The 21,574-nt window shown below is 31.4% G+C and overlaps 2 protein-coding genes across 2 annotated transcripts; both read left to right on the top strand.

Annotated features, from left to right (window-relative positions):
* Positions 1-6,525: 6,525 nt before the first annotated feature.
* LOC132759877 (glycine receptor subunit alpha-2-like) lies at positions 6,526-14,398 on the top strand. The gene is made up of 9 exons (XM_060751747.1): positions 6,526-6,670; positions 7,786-7,841; positions 8,399-8,460; positions 8,826-8,893; positions 9,426-9,652; positions 10,179-10,261; positions 10,929-11,063; positions 12,349-12,681; positions 13,560-14,398. The coding sequence occupies exons 2-9, from the start codon at positions 7,786-7,788 to the stop codon at positions 13,940-13,942; spliced, it is 1,347 nt and encodes a 448-aa protein (XP_060607730.1). The 5' UTR covers positions 6,526-6,670; the 3' UTR covers positions 13,943-14,398.
* A 3,043-nt stretch (positions 14,399-17,441) lies between these two features.
* LOC132759880 (uncharacterized) lies at positions 17,442-19,747 on the top strand. The gene is made up of 2 exons (XM_060751750.1): positions 17,442-17,785; positions 18,664-19,747. The coding sequence occupies exons 1-2, from the start codon at positions 17,665-17,667 to the stop codon at positions 19,710-19,712; spliced, it is 1,170 nt and encodes a 389-aa protein (XP_060607733.1). The 5' UTR covers positions 17,442-17,664; the 3' UTR covers positions 19,713-19,747.
* Positions 19,748-21,574: the final 1,827 nt, after the last annotated feature.

Raw genomic sequence — 21,574 nt, 5'->3', positions numbered from 1 at the left:
TCATGGAAACAAGAAGGCCATAATAGCACTGAAATGCTCACCTAAGTTACATTGCTAGAAATTGTCACAATTCTTCAATGCAAAATTTAGAAATAAGGTCACAAAAGGTTGACATTGTTTTATCACAACTGCATAATTTGAAGATGACCGCTAGGTAATAAATACTACACGCCACATATCAAAGCTCTAGTCAAGCTCTAGTCATTGAAATTCACAAAGGGAAACAAATGTGTCTTATTATGTCAGTCTTTTTAAACTAAGTGATCCCAACACCGTTTTGACCCAAAGGACATAATCTATGTCTCATTTTTGGACTTAAAAGTAATGCTAAACTCTGAGCAAAATATTTTCCTATAAAAATCTACATAAACTAAATAACCCCGTCGAAGTCAATCTTGACTAGAGGAGTATGTTTTATTTAACTTGTGTAGATGACCACAAGGTGATGTCACATTCCAAATATCTAAGCTTTGGGCATTGCAGTTTCTAAGAAGAATGTCAATCACTCACTTATTTCATTAAAAAACACAACTGTAAGGCTCCAAAGATCTATTTATGAATCATACTGAAATAACTTGATATAACTGAGAGTACTACATAAGGTTAGTTCCTTTGGTCAGGAGATGTTGTGGTAAATGACAGACGACGAACAACAGAGGACGAGTTGAATGCCATCAAAAAAGAGGACATGTTGAATGCCATCAAAAAAGCTCACCTCAATCCGCTATGTTCTCAGGTGAGCTAAAAATGCTCAAGTCCCCGGCTAACGCTTATGAAAAAGAAAACGTGCAATAATGGCGTAAGCGCACTTGAATTTATTCATCACTGTTGTTTTCTTCTCCGTAAATGTTTACCTGTGTAAGCATTTCTATTCAAGAATGATAAAAAACAATACGTTGTTTCTAGATATCATGTCAGGTTAAATTGCACTCGACATTTCTGGTTATAATGTAAGGTCAAATATGAAAATACACATCTCTTCAAATCATGCAATGTTAACTAAAGAATTGCACATTTTTTGATATCATTAAAGGTAAAATTTAAAAAAAAATATTGCACAAGAAATTTCTTGTTTTCATATGAGGTCAAAAACAACATCAACAAAAAAACTCACGGCATTGAGTACAAAAAGTACAAATGACATTAAATGTTTTCTTAGAATTAAAAAAATGGTTACTAGAACATGCACTCTTAAAATGTCAACACGTGTACATGTTTCCTCAAATTTCATTTAAAATCAGGCCATCGTGTTCGCACCGTCACTCTTCGCTAGCGAAGGGTATCGGAGCGACAGTTAGTATGAATTTAATGACATTGAAGTTTCCTAGTGTCATGTTAAAATGAACTAACTAAAGTTGTTTATCTATACAACTAATGTAAATATATATTTATTTAGGTTGAATAGACAATCTGTTTACTTTTAATCTACCAATTATCAAGTATAAACGCATGTGTATACATTTTATTTATCAAGACATTGAATAAATCTTTCTCATTTTATATTTGTCATTACAATATCTGACAGGTTTACAATGAAAACTTTACTTACAAATGAAGATTACGATTTGAAATACATGTTTGTATGATTAGTAGAAGTACATTTTAAACAAATCTTTTTGCGAACTGTTCTACAGCATGGAATTTTATTGCAGATATGCGTAATTACTTCTCTAAATTCTCCATATCCTCACCCAAACACACCTTACATAGGATCTTCGCATGAGAACAGCAGGTCAGGTACAAGGGATGACTGGTTGAATTGTCATGAAAAACTAATGCCTTGAACAAGGTGGTCGCATCGTACTTCTATGCCAACGAACAATGAGATGGTATAGAAATGCACAAGTTATATATTGCCGCTGATGAGTGTACAAACACCGTAATAGCAAATGTTCAGATATTCTGAATTTCTGACCCATGCCTAAATCTGCCACCAAACTACACATGTGTATGAGACTCACTTTGCCAAACGAATACAGACAGATTATGTCCATACTTGTATACTGATTTTTTTACATTAGTTAATGTTACTATCAAACAGTTTTTGCAGTTACTGAAAAATTCCATTTACTAGATATCCGTATTTTAACATACATGTATCATGTATACCAAACAGTGTAAGAAAGTGCTTGTATATTATTGTACAAACATTGTACACCCAAAATGGATAAAATTAACAGTACAATTCACTGTTGCGTTTACATATTCGTATATGGCGAGAATGGAAAAATCAACAGTGTTTTTGTACATATATACCCGATAATGATAGAAAGTAAGATTGCAGACCTTTTTGAATATAAACACGACTCTGAGAATTATTGGTGGAATACATTCGTTTACTCAAAACTAAGGGAAAGTATTAAAGGGTTTACTTTTTTTCCAAATAGAAGTACATACATAAATATACGAGATTGATATAATGTAAAAATGCAGTCCAATTTTGTTCGTGCATTTTCATATATAAATTGAGAATGTGCATGCATATCTTCTCGGAAATGATAACTGATGTAGGTAAGAGTGCAAGCCATGTCTATCCATTTTTCATGTCAATCCATTTTGTGTATATATGCATGTGTACTGATAATATCTGTCAATCTGTGGTTTATAAATCTACCTTCAAAAACGGTTGACACTCCAGAGTGTTAACAAACTCGGGTATATTTGCATTCTTAATGTAATTAATCTTAATAATCTTTCCGGTGATGATAGGTAAAACGGATGACTTTCGCGGGGTATTATTTACATAGGAACCGATGCCGCTCAAGCGGGAGAAGTCATTGTAAACGACTGCAATGAGCGACCTCTGTCGTAAGAATGGCATGTTCCGGCTTCACATCATCATAACGCCAACATTCTAATGAAGGCAATATCACATCGTGTTTGCTTACAATGAGAATGATGATTTCATGTATTTTTATAAGTTTAATTAGATCCAATAAAAATGTTCATATCATTAATTCAAGAAAATACGTGGTATATTAATAAACATGTTTGGGTAAAAACTACCATAATAGTATAAGGTTTAGCATACTAGAATATCAAACAACACAAAAGACAAACTGGCGCATATTCCCGTTCATACTAAACAGTCATTCAGCTTCGAAAAGTTGACTGCACCAGACGTAGTACATTTTAATTTCTATTATAATAAAGAATATTTCAATTTTGATAACATATACATAACTATATATGATAGGTTATTTAATTTTACTCGTGAAATATGGTGCTATATCAGCCAAATATACACTGTACATTCCATTACAGGATGATGATGATAATCCATTTGATGAACATGATGATTTATTCTCCTGTAGTTATATGTATGTTTGTAATACCAGTCATTTACGTCCTAGTGCTACTAGTACCATGCTACTACCAAATTACAATAAGTGAGATGTTTTAATATTCAGTGTGTGTTTTTGAGACATGAGTTGATTTGTCAGCTACAAACTTTTTCATTTTCTATCTTTTATTGAGAGTCGTTTTTTAATTCCATATGAATAGGATTGCAATTTCAATCTTTCTCACGGAACATTGCCCATGAGTTTTTGAACTAACACGATTAATGATCTCACCACGAAGAAATCACCGTCTATAAATGTGTTTTAATTATTTTTTAAATTAAATTCATATCATATAAGTCATATGTCAAATTGAAAGTTAATCTGGTCACAGTATGAATGAGATGTGCTCTAAAGTTTGAGTTATAAACACGCAATCATTCATGTCCTAGACAAGTATACACAATATCCTTTCAACGGCCTTTGCAGAACTGAAACGTAATCGCAAGGATGATGCCATCTGGCTTCCGTAGATCTCATATTATGTCGCAAATTTGAATATGGCCCTAAAAATGTAAAATATACTTGTCATAATTAAAAGCATGGGAAGTGATCGTGGTCAAGAACGATATTTGGAGATCACCGTTTTTATTTCAAAACGTGTTTCTTAAACTTTGTGCGAATATTAGAGTTCTATTGTGAACAAATGTTTGCTGCATAGGTGTGTGTTTCGTGACTCTCCTGCCAAAATGCTCGAATTTTCAAAAGGTCAAACATTCAAGGCAAACTTATGCATGCACAAGACACCGTTACCGCTTTTATACTGTGAAAGTTTAAATGGTTCGATAACCCGATGGTTAAAGGTCTTCTGCCAAACATACACGTTTTCTTATTTTAATAGATTTTAATACAAAGATTATGAGCAATAATTTTTGATAAAACTGCTATATAACATTTTCTGTTTTAAAAAAAACGTGATTTCGTAACATGTCCTTTTTCCGTAACGCGATAAAGATATAGAGGAAGGAGCAATATTGCAGGTATAAACTATTTAAAGGTTGGGAAAATTGCGTGCTATCCGGTGAACTAGTGGACGTTTTTCATGATGAGGAGAGTGATTATTTTAATATTGATTAGTTATCAAGCCAAAGTCTACATAAACAATTTTCATTATTAACATTTGCATTAACAGAAGCTTGGTAGGAAAATACTTATTTTCAAAATGATATTTTGTGTCACATAGATATTGTTTTTACCAGAAATTAGAAACTCGATGTTTTGCAGAGTCATGTGTGACATGTTCGTGTTTGTTGGAAATCAACTGTTTAATCATTTTACACCTGCGAACAGTAAATGTGATTTTGGCATTATAATTTAAATGTCAAAGTCTGTTACAAAATTAGCTAATTGTTATTTCATGCCTATTTACCACCCGTTTAATTGGAATTTTGAAAGGTGTATATTTATTAGCAGATAGCGTTAAACTTTGCTATAATTCCGTATAAATAATTACCAAAACTGTAACATTACTTAAATCATACCTCTTCTTTCGGATGTGGTGTAATTGTTTATGCACAATATTAAAATTGATGAACAGGGTTAATACCAGCATTATTAATTAAATGTAAGGTTAAAACATACTATTACTAAATGATGAGAAAACGCGAGAAAAAATATTGAAAAATACTGCAATGTGATTGGACAAAAAATAATGTTGATCATTAAAGATGTAAAATGGGCATTGATAATATAGTATCAAGTTAATCTGTTTATACTGATATATATTTTCATCTTTTTCGCCAAAATGGTTTAATTTTGAAAAAAAATATAAAAATTTTAGGTCATAAATTAATCTATTAAGAACATTTTAAAACAAAATTAATTTTTATGAACAAGTGCATTTTGAAGATGCGAGAATACAATAAACATAATCTTGATGAACTGACACCAAAAGAAAATGATCCAAAAATCGTTTTTGTTTAACTTAAATCTATGACTGGCAAGAAAAGTAGGACAGTGTGCAATATTTTCTTGGAAGAATGGGTCGAACAACGGGACTGCATAATACCGTATACAGGTGCTATAAATATCTTTGCTAATTTATAAATACTAAATGATGAAATAGATAATGAAATAATAGAGAAATCGGAATCTCTAAAGAAAACCCAGCACGGCAAAACTAAAAATGTTGCAGGCTCGGTTTGATTGAGTACTGGAAAGTGCAAGTGCAAGTTACCGTCCACGCCCCCTAGAATAATGAAGTTGATCAATACATTTAAATTCGGGAATAACTAAAAGCAAAACAAGATTGGGGATTGTTATACATATAAGAATTGGTAAAAATAGTTTAAAAAACATGGTCTGATAGACTTTTTCCTGATTATTTCGTTTACGATATAGACAGTCTTACATATGTTAAATTGTTTAACAAACTATTTGCTACAGGCGAGTACCCTGTTATAGAGAAATATTTTATCCCAACACTTCACAAAAAGGGATATAAATAATGTGGAAACCTAAAGGGGTATACATAATTTACATTTTCACTTGCAAATGAAAATAAAATAAAACATTTGTTCTAACATTTACAAGACAGCTTTCTATAAACAGAATGGTACACAAGCTATGTGTAAAGGGTAAGCGTTTTTATATCAATATAAAAAAAACATGTATGATTGTGACAATTTAAACAAAAAAGTAATTTTAAACACTTTTATACTAAGATATGTCCACGGTTACTTTTGGTCCTGAAATTTGGGACATTGGTAAATTGGAATAGGTAGAACGGGTAGAATATAATGCATGTAAAAGTATATCTGTTGTAAACTAAAAGCATACAATGTAAATGAAAATGGTAAGATATCGGATGTACATGTATACGTAATCTTTTTAAAAAGTGTATTAGATATTGGTTTAAAATCATCAAAATACCATGTGATAGATTAAATAAAAAAATGTTATTTAATGGTGTTGAACGGTGATATACGGGACATGATACTATTAAATAAAAAAGTGTTATTTGATGGTGTTGAACGGTGATATACGGGACATGATAATAAATATAGGATATAGGACATAATTATGCAACTATTACAATTCTGAATTCTTAATGAAAAATTTTGCTATGATAACGAGCTGATTATATCATCCGAATGTATAAATGTTTCATCTTGTCTTTCGATTAAAGTAGCATTATCAGCATTCAACATATCTCAAGACTCTATTAAGAGTTTTACATTATCTAAGATAAAATGAGTTACATGAATATGAACCAAGAGAACTTTTTTCTAAGTATTACTTATTATGAACATTACATGTACAAAGGGGCAATTTTCCGACAAATTAATGGTGCGCGCGGATTTAAAATTTAGTCGAAGCTTAAAATAGAGGTAGGAAGAATATTCTACTTCACTGCTGCACCTATATTTGTAATAATTTCAAATGCAGCGAATTTTGTCCGTATTAAGCTAGTCTGTGTGATGTTTTGAAGATTTTAATAAATCAAGCTGCAATCATTTTTCTTAATATTTAGGTAGATAGAAGATAACTTTGTTTACTGTTTTCAAAACGCATCATTATTTGCGGTTAAAATGTTTCAATTTTTTTTTATTTGAATCCAGATTTTCGTAAAATACTTAAAAAGTATAAAATCATGTTAATTTTATGTTATGAAAATTATGTACATTTCTTTTTATCATATAGATAGGTGAAATAACATCAAAGGATGGCCGCAATTGCACGTTAAAAATAATTATTACGTAAGTTTGTGAAGTTAAAAAGGTTCGTTGTCGATTACAGGATATAAAATACCTATTTCATTGCCTTGTCTGTTATCGGAAGAATATAATGTGTATGCTATGAATATTATTTGTACACGACAAACCTCCCAAATATAACAATAACAAAATGTAGGGATTGTTTTGTTGTATTTGCTTATATTATTCACGTGTGAATTTTAACACAATCTCTTTTATGATCATAAATTTTTGTCAAGTTAAATGCATTTTATTTTAAAAAAATTATCAACGTCTTCATTAACCGTTTTATTTTTATCATCGACATTGCTCTTTGGCATTATTCGGTCGTAGGTTCACTGCCTATGAAATACAAAGGTATGGCCTGAATAAAAAAGGATAGCATTATTGGTCATTTTAGAAATTCAAGCTTAAATCTTAGATTCTTTAATAGTCATTCTAAGATTTTATTTACATGATGTAATTTCTTGAATAAACTTTCTTCAACGGTCATTTTTGGTAATAAAATAATAACTAGGCGTTAATTGCAATGTTAACTTTGAAATGAAACAAACAACAACGATCCAGATATTTCTTTTTGAAAGTTGATTACTTATTATGTGATGACCTTACTGACTGCCCGAACGTTTTACTACTGAGACGCCGAAATTAGTTTCATTTTATATCTTTACTTTGCCGAAATTAGTTTCATTTTATATTTTTACTTTGCTTTTGTACACGTTTTTTTTCAACTATAAATTTTGTTACAGATGAAGTTATTGATTTTCCTAATCCCAACACTTTATGCTCAAACAGACTTAAGCAAGTAAGTTATTTCAAAGATGGAGTTTATTGAGAATTTTGCTAATGTTACATAGGAAGGAGTTCAAAATGCATTCAGATTTCTAGATTTGCCGACTCATTTCTCTTTCTTTTAACTTGTTTAATGAATATGACTATTGGCAAATGTAACTTGTAAGTTGTTACCCTCTCTATTGATTATTGATGATATATCGTTCTATCCTACATGATGCTTAATTCAAATATTTTAATCACGGAGAAAAACTACTGATAAGTCGGTAACGGGGGGGGGGGGGGGGGGGTGCATATGCTGTGTTACAATTTCATTACAACTTATGATCCAGCAGATGTCACTAATTTATTATCTTGCGTATTCTAAAAGACGCCTTTTATCTCTTGAATAACAAAAAATATTGCAAATATAAGAATTATAGCAATAACAAGTGTTACTGATAAATCTTACAACAAATTCCATACACATTCTTTTACTATTTAGCAAATATGCATAATTTCAAGCAATTTTCATTTGTACATTGTATTTGATTTAATGTGTCTAGTATATACATCTCTTTGTTATTTCAGGTATAATTTGATCGAGCATTTAGTCGGAAGTAATTCAACATACAAGAAAGATGTAAAACCGGGTAAAATGTTTTATAAGCTTGATTATATATTTATCCACGTGCATTATAAGATTTTATTTCATGTACATAGTACCTGCAAATGATAGCTTCCATCAGTACAATTGGTTCCAATGCTTTTGTTTGTTGAAAAAAGTATACTACATGTACTTTTTGCCAGGTGGCATGACAGAATTTCAATTTCATTGCCTGTAGAACATACTTAGATTAACCAAGTTTGTGATTTTCATTTATTAATATTGTTTTTAGTGTCAATCTGATATTATTGTATTCTAGTAGCACATATATAGACTGTTCTTGCAGTTATAACATTTCATCAATTATCATTTACTTTAACTGGCTTAATCATCTGGCTTGTTTTATTTCAGATATACTGACGATCGTCACAGTGCAGGTAGACATATATGATATAGCAAGAAATGAAGAGAAGAATACGGTGAGTGGATTTTGATAAACTTACATTTGGTATTTTCACATTATTTGAAAATAGACGCAGGCGGCAAATTTTAATGTCTTAATTAATATTTTAAAGGACTGATAACATTTTCAGTTACATTTTGACTCTTATGTAAAGAAAATCAATTATGCACAAAAACAAATTATGCCACCGAAGAAATTATCAATGTTTTATACGGAAACAAAAATAATTATTTAGTTTTAGACATGAGACTACTTTTTCTCAGATAAAATTTACTGTTATCTTAATGTTGTTGCTTTTTATTTTCACTCTTGCTATATCTAATAAGAACGAGGTTTGCATATATCCAAGTCGTCTGATTTTTGAAAGTCTGTTTATTTATTTTAAATTTTGGGACATATAGACGAGAATATCATTCAAATTATTTTGTTTCATTACATGACGTTGCCTATGAAAAAGAAGAAGACGAAGAAGAATCCTTTTAAGTAATTCTAACTCGTACAACAGAAATAATAGATATTTTTACATGAACATTAAAACCTACTTTCAGGGATTTCTTTTTGACTTGTACCTGCGAATGTGGTGGAAAGATAGACGACTAAATTATTCTCAGTTGGCTAATTATAGTAAACTTGAGCTGTCGGAAGGTAAAACAAAACAAATATGGCAACCGGATGTTTACTTCTTGACGGATCGGTCACCAGGGTCGAACGAGCAAAAAACATTTAACAGTATGGTTTATATACATAAAAATGGCGAAATAGTCTACAGCCAAAGGTTTATTATTTAATTAATATTCAAATAAATTATATGTTTATAAAATCCCACAACATAAATAAAACATTGCAGTTTTGCATAATGGATATAATTCAAATCATTGTTTGTAAGAAGATTATTACAGATCAGAGATTGTATGCACCGTTATGTAAACTTGCCCTTACCGCTGTGGGTTCGAATCCCGACAGGGGCTTTGGATTCTTTCATGTGAGGAAGCTATCCATCTAGCTTACGGAACGTCGGTGGTTCTACTCAGGTGCCCGTTCGTGCCTGAAATAATGCAAGGAAGGGCACATGAGGTCTTCCTCCAGCGGTAAAGCTGGAACGTCGCCATATGACCTACACTGTGTCGGTGCGACATAAACCAAATCAAACACATGTAAACTTATGAAATTAAAAGGTTGAAACAGATAACCGAGTAAATCGAATATGTATTGATTTTCTCTTCGTGTACATGTTATTATATTATTATTATTATTATTATTATTATTATTATTATTATTATTATTATCTTTTTTTCAACAAGAACATCAATGGCTTTACGGTCATCCTTCGATCTTAAGTATTATCCTTATGACGAACAAGTTTGTGAATTGAAGATGCAAAGTTGTGAGTATTAAAATATACATGTATATTACATAATTCGTTCGCGTTGTGTTTTACTGTGTTCAAAGATGTTGTCAAGCTATCACTCATTTTTTTCTCCGTGGATCTATTTTTAAAAAAGTGTCCTTTCAATACCAGAACAAAGTAAGGTAAAGAAACTCTGGCCTCAGCTGTAAAATAAATTACATAATTAAATCATGTAAAGATGACGAATGTCGCTTTGTGTTAACGTAGTTTCGAAGGTTATTTGGTATTCTGATATAACTCTTGAACTAAACTAAAAAAATCATTTCTGCACAATCGCGTTGCTTGTATTTTCTTATAATGTTGTTTGCTCAGAATTTTAGATGGAGGTGTCGTTAATAATATGTGAAAAATACTACTCCACCCCCACATACGAGTACACACGCAAAAATGATAATAAATAAATAGTTAGAAATAAAAAAATATTTATATGTTATATTAGTATGTTATGCAATGTGTTTGCTCACTTCATCGCAAATAAGCAAGCACATTTCTTTCAAATTATAAAAAAACAACATTAAACATTATATGACTGTTCGATATGATTTAAAATTTTATAGTTTAAGTTGTATTCTTTAAATCCAAATATTTGTTTTCTATTGCTTTTAACAGATTTGATAAAGCATAAAATATTTCTGTCCTATAGTTACTTACACAAATGATTCGCTGATACTTAAATGGAAGAAAGATAATCCATTGAAATTGTCTGGGGTACACATGACAGAATTTCTCATCTCGGTTGGCGAATATAGTGATGATGATACACCCCTTTTAGATCAAGGTATGTGCAGCTTACATTACATTATTTTCCTTGTGGCTTAGCGGTTGTTTTTAAGGGTTAAAGCATCAGAATTGCATCCACGGTTTATCCTTGCGTTCCGTGCGTTATCGTAAGAGGCGACTAAATGAGCTAAAATTTCTGGAGTACATGCATCTCTTAGCTTTAGCAGGTGAAGTGGTTTTGACCACTGGTATTGCATTAGGATTGTAACACCTGAGGTAAGCCAAAATAATGTTTTCTATTACGGCGCCATATGAACTTAAGTCTGTTGGTGCACCGTAAAAAATTAAAATCACATTAAAGCTGCATGACTCCAGATGATTAAAAATATTTCAATAAAATCAAACTTGAGAAATGTGTACTACGATTTTAGGAAACGTAAAATGATTCAAGATTCAAGTAATACTATCACATGTTATGTGCGGTTAATAACTGATTTTCTTAGTATTTAAAACTATATTTCTACTGCGTTACTAACGCAGAAAGGGCTATTTATGCATATTATGACCACATTTGGGTAATTTACATGGCTTGTTAGTGCCATTGATAATGTGCAAATTGCCTCTTTTTGGTTATTTCACAATATTATACATTCAGATACATTTTTAAAATTTTCATGAAAATTAGCATGAATCTGATGGCGTGCTGCTTTAAGCTGAAGCAGTTGATGATGATACTTTTAATAAATATACTGGTATACTAGTTTGGGTTATCTGTGCATCGTCGTTTTATTATAACAGTAATTTCTTAAACTTTATCTGAACATAGAGAATGTTTGTGACCGTTTTTAGACCTGTAACAGACAGAATGTTTACGTTAATGAAGTATAGTCTTAGATAATTCAGTTAATAAGGAAAACTTTTATTTGTGCAAAAAATATTTAACAAGCTAGGAATAGCTGTACCTGTTTGGTTTATTTATTTGTACATGTATTTTATGGGAAAATATGTCGTTGTTTTTACAATTGTTAGCAAATAATTTTTTGAATTTATAAAACAATCTTCATTTCACACAGTAAAATTTAATATTGAACAGGTGAGCGTGATCACTGAATCAAAATAACTGGTTTGAGAGTTTTCAAAATACATGAAGAGCTGTACAAATACCCGTATGAAAGTCTTTAAAATATATAATTTAATATAACTCATCAGTAAGAATCGCATATGCAACATAGATTGACTATTTCAGTTAGAGTTATACATGATATTTGAGCTTGGTCTGGATCCATGCTGGTCGCAAACGCACTATGTTGGTTTTGTCATGACGCGGCTCATTTGTATTTCAGTTGGGGACTACTCTACTTTAAAAGGAAGAATTATCATGGAGAGAACGGGTGGTGCCCATTTCTTTCAATTATACGGACCAAGCGTAGCAATTTTGTTTGTGTCATGGCTGGCTTTGTTCATTGACGAAAAGAGAATTTCACCACGTCTTTCAGTACATACAGGCTGTATTATTGCATTGATCACCCGATGGGTTGGCATTTATTTCATTATACCAGCGGTGTCATATGTTAGAGCTATTGATGTATGGATGATCATTCACCAGGTCCTCATTGTTTGTGCCTTTCTCGCCAACATTTTATCTTTAATGGCAAGACGTGACGATCCAAACAAGGGTAAAAACTGTTTTAAATATTGCAGTTTATGTTGTTCGTTCTTTACCAAAATTTTGGTATGAAAATCTCACCTTGTAAAAAAATAATCTACCAGAAAAAGTAGTACTGTTGTATATATAGTATAGTCGGTCCTAACGTATAGATAAACCATGATTAATTAGATAGCAGGTCTGTAATTACTGTAATTAAAACAGATCCCAAGCGCACGGTCAATATCTCACAAACAAATTTTAAGTCACAGAAGTTGTAGCATAAAATATATCTTATAAATGTCCGGATAATATCATAAGCAACAACGTTCACTATGATATTATTTTGGAAAAGTTTATCTGATGCAATTCGCTCAATTCGTTTTCAATCACGAGGCCGATGTGTTGTTATTTGATGTCTAGTTATTTGATTACGATGTATAGTGTGTTTCGGTTAAAACAACCTTTACGATATCAAACAATTAAAAACCTGCAAAGTAATTTTTATAGATATTCCTTTATTTTACTGGTAAATATTATTTGTCCATGGCATTACCTCAATTTGGCACTATTGTGTTTCAAATATGTTTACTACATAATTTGAATAAATTGTATATATATTTTTAAAATCGAACATATTACAAGGGAAACAATGATTATTTACCTGTTCATTAAGTCATTTAAAAGTTGAATTTTTATTCGAAATCTGACAGTATTTTGATATATATATTTATATCATATATTGTATGAAGTATTTCTTTAAAAAACTGATAACTTGTATCTTCTTACACAGCTGTCGTTAAAACTCTTTCAACATTATAATCAAAATTTTATAAAAGAAATATAATTATAGGCCACCAAACTTGTATGAATTTGATATTTTTCTATTGTAGTTTCGTTTTTCTTTAGACAGGACATTTAAAGACTCGAAGAATGAAGAGAGGCTTCTACAAAGACTGAACTATATTACTTACTGTGTGAAGGAAACAAAGCCTTTTAAATATCTCTGCTGTAATTGTTTCAAGCGTTTTTGCTGTTATTGTGAAGCGGAACTGGATTCAAACGAATCAAGCGTAATTTCAAGTAACAACCGCCAGGCTAAACTTATCGAAATCGTTGCAATTATTGCTTTGTTTGGTCACTACATTATCTTTCTAATTGTATATACAACTTGCGTCCCTTCTCATAAAGTATCAGTTATATTCTTACTTTGCATCGGCACTACCGGTTTACTTTGTTGGATATTTCTAGTCGCATTACTGTTTTGTTGTATGGGAAATCCTCATGTTTAAGTTGTGAGGATGAAAAACAGATAAGAGATGAACATAAAAAGGATGGAGAAAACGAAAATCGAAATGGCTGTGATGCACCCGAAAGAGGATCATCGGATAAAGATAGCAAAATAGTTGTAAGTCCAAACAAAGTTGAAGCAAATGATAATAAAAAACAAGAAAAGCAAGAAAAAGATAAGCGAGAGGAACATAATACTGAATGTGTGGAATTGCAAGAAAACAGGACAGTCAAATATTCTAAATCACACAAAGAAGGAGGAGGAAAAGTAAGAAAAGGGGAAGAAAGACGAGAAGAAGTAGAAGGAGAAGGAAAATACGAAGACAAGAAAGGAGAAAAAGAAGAAGGAAAAGAAGGTAGAGAAGGAGGAAAAGGAGAAGAAAGAAAAGAAAAAGAAGATGATGATGAGAAACTATAAACCATATTGACAATCTATACAGTTTAGCGCGAATATATGCCAAATTGCGCACATGAAGCTTTTTATCATTATTGAGATTCAAATACACTTGTCTCAAATTCCTACATGGCTTTTGCTTCCTTGATATATTATCCAGTTTTATATAGACATTCGCTCAACAGTTTCAATTAACCGTACGTTTGTAAAATAGTGTTATGATACAATTTTCATGTATACAGTGATTAAAATGTATCCCAAAAAGTTTATTTATCTTAAAGTATAACTAAGGTTGTAAAATTTCAAAATCTTCCGTATTGTCTGAAGGTTATGGTTATGCAAATATTCTGAAGCTAGAGTAACATCAAAATGTTTGTGATGTAACTATATTAATAAAGTTGATTTGTAAGTGATTGTTAGATTTGAAAGTTAGCCACTTTCCTAGAAAAAATCCGTTTTAGATGAATTAAAAGAAAAAAGTCAGTTTTTTTATTCTTTCTTTTTTACTTTCGGTCTCAACAAGATTGGTTGCTAAAGCATTTTATTAAATTCAACTAATACAAGCACGTGACATCAGCAAATGTTTGAAAATATTTCGCTTACAATATCATTGATGTAAACAAGAAACAAAAGAGGCCCAAGGATTTTTTAGCCATTTGAAAATCACGTTAAAGAATTCAGCTCATGGAAGTTGGCGACATGTAGTTTATATTAGGGCACTACTTCTCCACTTCCTTTCAAAGCAAATATTATCTTGGGCACCTTTCAAAGCAAATATAATCTTGGGCAATCTATGAAAACTTCCTGATCATATTCATTGCGTTCAAACGGAAACTATAGGTTGTCTGCCAGTAAACATTAACGTACCAGTGACTATTACAATTAACTATAAGTATCATGATTAGAATATCGCACTTATCATTATCATAATCAATAAAACCCTTTTAAATTAAATCGTTTTATAAAAGTTTAAACTACAAATTTTATTAGCCGTTTCAACATCATTATTCTCGTTGTCATCTTCATCGACATCTTTATCCTTATCGTCAGTTTCAATTGAATCATGGTCCTCAAGTGTATCAATATTAACATTGTTTTCGCTATCATTACTAACATTATCAAGGGGACAAACCACTACTAAAATTATTATGTTCTACAAAGAGTGATGTACCGTTATAAATCATCTCCCGTTAACAGAGTGATTCAAAGTCTACATTCCTGAAACACATTGTTGATGTTCCTTAATATGGTTGACTTTACAACTTATTTCACGTGTGAGAAAAAAAAACGAAAATTGAAAAATTGACACAAAATATGACGATTCGTGGCTTGCAAGTTTTAATTAAAGCGACAGTGTGTTTATTTTAGGTGCAAGCTGATTGAAATTGTATCGAAAATTCCTGTTTGTTTGTTTAACGTATTTATGCTTGATGCTTATAACTGCTTTATTTCTACAGGAACAATTTCAATAAACACATTTCTTTTGGTGCTTTAGCTGACATAATTTCTTTTGCCTAGTGCTTGTTATCTTTATCATTTAGATAAATATATTCGGTCAAATATAATAATTTTTTTTGGTTACCTACATCAATAATCTGAATAACAAGAAAGCTGTGGTAATCATCTTGAAATATCAATTCAATGTTATGATATTATTCTGATCAAAACTCAAATTTAAGTACCTTGAGTCATATGATGTCTACTTTTAAAAAAATATAGTAAGTCAAAGCTATCAAGTTAACTTTGATCCCGGCATTGATCCTAACCATTAAGGATGTGACATTAGTCATTTAGTACATGTATATTCTATTTGTTAGAAGTACTGCCTTTCTAATAAGATTTTTGCCCGATACTTCAAGGACATTTAACAATATGCACTATCAAAATTATAATAAGCTACATCAAAATTAAAAAAAGTACTTTGTTATTATTTATAACGTTAAGCATATTTAATGGCACCAGGAATGAAATTGTATGATAATGTAAGCATGCATCGGCTGTCAATCAATAAATAAATTGTCATTGACCTATGGTGTTGTTACGATTATACTATAGGGTATATGAGATTTAGTTGTTTTTATGTAAATTGGCCTACGTGAAGAGGGATACAGTTAAAAGAATTAATAGTACATGTCTGCTAGCGGATTTTTGCATTCTTTACAAAAGAAAACTAATGTCAAAAAATTACCACATTTAGATAATTTACAGAAAATTTTGTTGCTGCTATGACATCATTTACAAAATATAGTTTAGTTTAATTTAAACATATTTATTTAGCTCGATTACGAAACAAGGTCTTGCAACTTATATTTATCACTTTCAAGGAACTAATCAGTACTGGAATCATGATCGTGACTCGAGTAGGGCTCGACACCTTAACCACTGGGCCACCGCTCCAATTACAAAAATTATAAAAGATATGAGGATATTCATAAATTCGGGGCAATGTCTTTCTTGGTAAAACAGCTAGGACAATCGGTTTTATCAGCTTGAAGCGATACCTTAAAGCACTATTAAGTGTTGAGAATTGAGTACCACTCAAGCCGGTGCTAGAGGGCGTGAGGGATGTTGCACGTATTCATTATCCCTCATGTACAGACGCAATCAAACCGAGTCTGCAATTCTTTTGTAATTTTGTTGTGATAAATGCTTCCGAGTGATCACTTTGTTTCCAGATTATTTTTTATACCGTATAGTTGTTATTGTGGACTGTCTGGACTAGGGACCAGTACTACTTGTTATGTTCAGTTTGTCTAAATTTTTAATCTGTTTGTATCTTTATCTGAACCAATTACTATTGATAAATCATTTCAAAAGGGCAATATAATAGGTTTTAACAAACTTTAAGTGTTATGCAACGGCAATCATTCTGTAAAACGTTTTCATTTTACTATTTTTTATTCTCAAACATGATTCACAAAACCAAACGGACAATCTTCTTTATTTAACTTGTCGTTTATTTAAATATTCTGAAATCAAAACACATCTATTTCGTTTCAGGCTATATCAAAAGCATTTAACTTTCAAATTAAAAAGAACATTCTAAGTTTATGATTTTGCGGTTCGTCTCCTCACATGTATAAATTTATTACATGTAGAAATAAATTATTGATCGATGTTTTCAAGTAAACATATGAAGATTTTTATGTGACATTCTGGGCTGTTACAAAAAAGAAGAAGAAAAAAGAAGATATGAAGAACATCATGCAAACAAAATATGTGTTAATCAATCCAATTAATTGATAGTTATGTGTACATGAAACTAAGTGAAACAATAATGAGAGGGAGTGCGCTTATAACTTCAATTATTTTTGCACACATAACATAGATATGAAGACAATGAGGAGCTCGAAGACAAGAACAAATGTGTTTGTTGTATGTTGTGTATCTTTCTTAGTGATATACTGTGTAAATCAGTACACCAAAATTAAGGAGTTGAAGAGGAATTTGGGTAAGCCATTGCTTTGACAAAATTCAAATAATATAACTACGGTTTATAAAAGATCTGTAGTTACCATTGTTGTTCGAGGCTACAGAGTAGATAGAATATGTATTTTCTTGTAGGGCGATTTGATTTTTAAATCTCTGGTATTTATTATGTTTGTGAAATGTTTATCTCCAAATGAATAGCAATATACTCAATATCTGTAACATATACCTCAAGTATATACATTCTTGGAATGAAATGGGAAATAAATGCTGAATATAATGTAGGACGAGTCGTTATTGGATTTGTTAGACAGCAGAGTCATTGTATATTCTCGCATGAATTAATAAAGTAAAGATTACAAAAAAATCAACAGAAAAACAATAAATACAAAACAAAGAATTATATGTTCAGCAGAGATTTACATCTTTTTAAGGTTTATCACACCTTTAAAGATACCATGATACATAAATTATCCATGAAGATGACAAACCCTCTATTGATAACTAGACTTAGAAGTATAAAGAAAAAATTATATGATTTGCTACGGATATTTACCTATTAGTAAATAAATATATGCAACGATGTTGCTCTATTCTCCGTCATGTTTACTAATGAAGCGATGTATCAATAATTGCTTCCAAGGGATCTCCTCTTTTTCATACTTATATGCCTCCCAACAGTAAGTGTCAAATGCTGAGTGGCAGCTGTAGAAAATTACCCCTTAAACATATATTTGCTTTCACCGTTCAATTTATATGGATACTTAAATAATTTAATTAGCAAAGCAATCTTAAAGAAAAACTGTGAGTTACTGATAAAGTACTTAACAAAATATAACATAATATTTGTTTGAGAATTTATTTTATACTGTTAATATGTAATGACTTATTTTCTTTTAGTGAAAACCCTCGAAAATGACGAAAAGATCGAAGAAACGTCATATTTCATGAAAGAAAATATGTCAAGTTACGAAGTATTTCAATCGTATGATGCGGAGGAATTCCCAACAGTTCTAAATGGTCCAACTAGAATACCACATATCATACATCAAATTTGTCACAGTGAGGATATCTATGAAATATTTCAAGACCCAATTTCTTCATTTGTGGAAAACAATCCGACGTGGGAATATAGGTTCTGGACATACGAATCGGGTAGAAAATTTCTCAACAGACACTATCCATATCTTATAAGTATATATGATGCCTTTGGAGGGAATGATGTGAGAAAGTCAGATTTATTACGATTTGCCGTAATACATCATTACGGTGGGCTTTATGCAGATCTAGATGTGAAGAATTGGCGATCACTAGATATAGCAACAATTAAATATGCATGCATTGTACCAACAGAACCCTTTGAACATAGCGCTTTTATATACAAAACCGAATTTATTTTGACCACTGCAGTATTGTTATGCAGACCTAAACACCCATTTTTCAAGCAGGCACTGATCAACCTTCAACTAGCAAATAAAGACGGACACCCTGTGTACGTAACGGGTCCTCTTTATTTTACTGATATATATAAGAACTACAATAGCATAAGTGAAGACGATTATGGAAGAAGAAAGTTGGACAACAGCTCTAATTCACCGTATTTTTATAAAGGAACTCTTCCCGAAGATCACAACGATGCTGTTTATGTGCCTAACTCACAGTATTTTATGGGTGATATTGACGTAAATTTGTTCGATTCAACTTCACCACAACAATCATTTAAAATTTGTAATGAGCCAAATGAATTTGCACTGTCTGGTAAAGATTTGGAACTAACATATCGAGCGTGCCATGAGTTTGAAAAACGTAAACAGTTAAGAAAAGAAAGGAAGTTTACATTCACAAGTCATTATTGGTACCATATGTGGACATTCCCTGAAGCAAAACTGTTCAACTTGAAACGTATACATATAAAGACTTTCATTCCATCCTGTGTACTTTATAAATAATGACAAGCAAAAAAGCAATTGCAAATAAAAAAAACCTTTACAGAAGATAAATTTTATTATGTATATAAATAAACAATCTAACAACGTTTTTGCATTGTTTTGAGTCAAATGATAATATCAATTCGGGGTAAGATGCAAAATTCTGAATACAGTTCTTTTCCGTCGGATATTAAGATAAACACACGTATGTACATGCTGCTATTTTGTCCGCTTCATTTTATGTATATTACTTGCAACATAAAAAAGGAAAAAGGCTTAATGAAGCGATTCTAACAGCGCCGTATCTGCCAAGTATTCTCCCTCTAGAATTTCCATTTTGCATTTTTTTAGAAATTATTTGCAAGTTACATACATCAAATGAAGCGAAGAATCATTTCAAACAAGACAAGAAGTCGACACAAAACATACTTTTTTATTTTTAAAATGGCGGCCGACTACCACTATGCCAGCACTATTAAGTGTTGAGAATTGAGTACCGCTCAAGCCGGTGCTGGGGCGTGAGGGATGTTGCACGTATTCATTATCCCTCATGTACAGACTCAAACAGACCGAGTCTGCGATTCTCTTGATTAATGATAATCTTGATTAATCACTTTGTTTCCAGATTTTTATTCTAACCCAGAAGCATTAGCAAAACGAATATGATTTTCTGTTTGTACATTGTGTACATCTCATTGTTGCCAATACCTTATCAGCTCAATTGACGAATACACCGGCAGTCAACAAGTTGACAAAACATTTCTTTAAAATACCGGGTCATGCTATTGCTTTTGTAAAACGAAAACAACTGCTTCAACACTTTCATTGTTGGTATCTGACCATCTTTCTGACAGCAATTAAGGTAAAATGTTTACTTAATACCTATGTTACAATACATGTATATAGTAACAAAATTAGGGTATTTCAAGACCATTACGGCAAGATTTATATTCGGTCATAATGGAATTTTGGCTGCCTTTCTACTCAGCATTATTTTCTTATAATTGGCGAGTGAATAACAATACGTGCAAAATGACGTAAGCAACACTCAGTGACTTTTTAAATTGAATGAACTGCAGTCACTTGCACTTTAAATGACATAATTAATCGCATTCAACAAAGCTTAAAATTGAAGATTTGTAAACTCAAGAAAAAAAATCAGTAACTCTAGGCCCAAGGCAAAACATGACCCTCAGAAATCCGGAAATTCTTTTAGACTGACGGTAGAAAAAAATCGGGGGCATTTCGAGCTAGATTTGTGACTAGACACCCGAACCGTTCTTGAAAGTATATAAGTTCATAAAAACTGGTACTAAACGTTATTCTCACAAAGAAATGTAAAGAGTATATTAACAGTCCCACAATGATGAACTCTTTTAACATAGCTTTTCCAAAACTGAAAGAATGCAAAGCTCTTAGTGGGATTCGTGTCTAAAAATGTGACAGGCAGATGACTGTGTGTGCGTGTGTTGCTGATTTGTAATATCATACAGTTTATATGTGGTGGCTAAAAATACGTCAAACTGGACAGACAGTTTGTCTTGCGTTTTCAAACTTAATTTGTAAGAAGACGTGGCAGGCGTTTGATCGAAGCATCTAATATTGTCTTTTAGGAAACAAAACAATATAGTTGGATACTTTTTAATTTAAATCATAACAAAACAACAAACATTACAAAAAAAACTCCTCTTTTTTTGCTTGTATAGAAATATGACCTGTGAGCGTTTACTAAGAAATTACGACTATTTTTTTATATTTGTTTCAAAAGCTTACAGATGCTTTGTCGGGCAAAAATGCAAATATGTAAATTAAATTATCCACAGCATTTGAACAGCTTTTTTAGTTTGTCCTTTGGCGTATTACCTGTGTTATACAGGCTTCAT

The sequence above is a fragment of the Ruditapes philippinarum genome, unplaced genomic scaffold (assembly GCF_026571515.1).
Source record: "Ruditapes philippinarum isolate M1 unplaced genomic scaffold, ASM2657151v2 ctg519_1_1_1_1, whole genome shotgun sequence".
Classification (NCBI taxonomy): Eukaryota; Metazoa; Mollusca; class Bivalvia; order Venerida; family Veneridae; genus Ruditapes; species Ruditapes philippinarum.
Note: the sequence above shows the minus strand (reverse complement) of the source record. Positions and strands in the feature narration are given on the sequence as shown.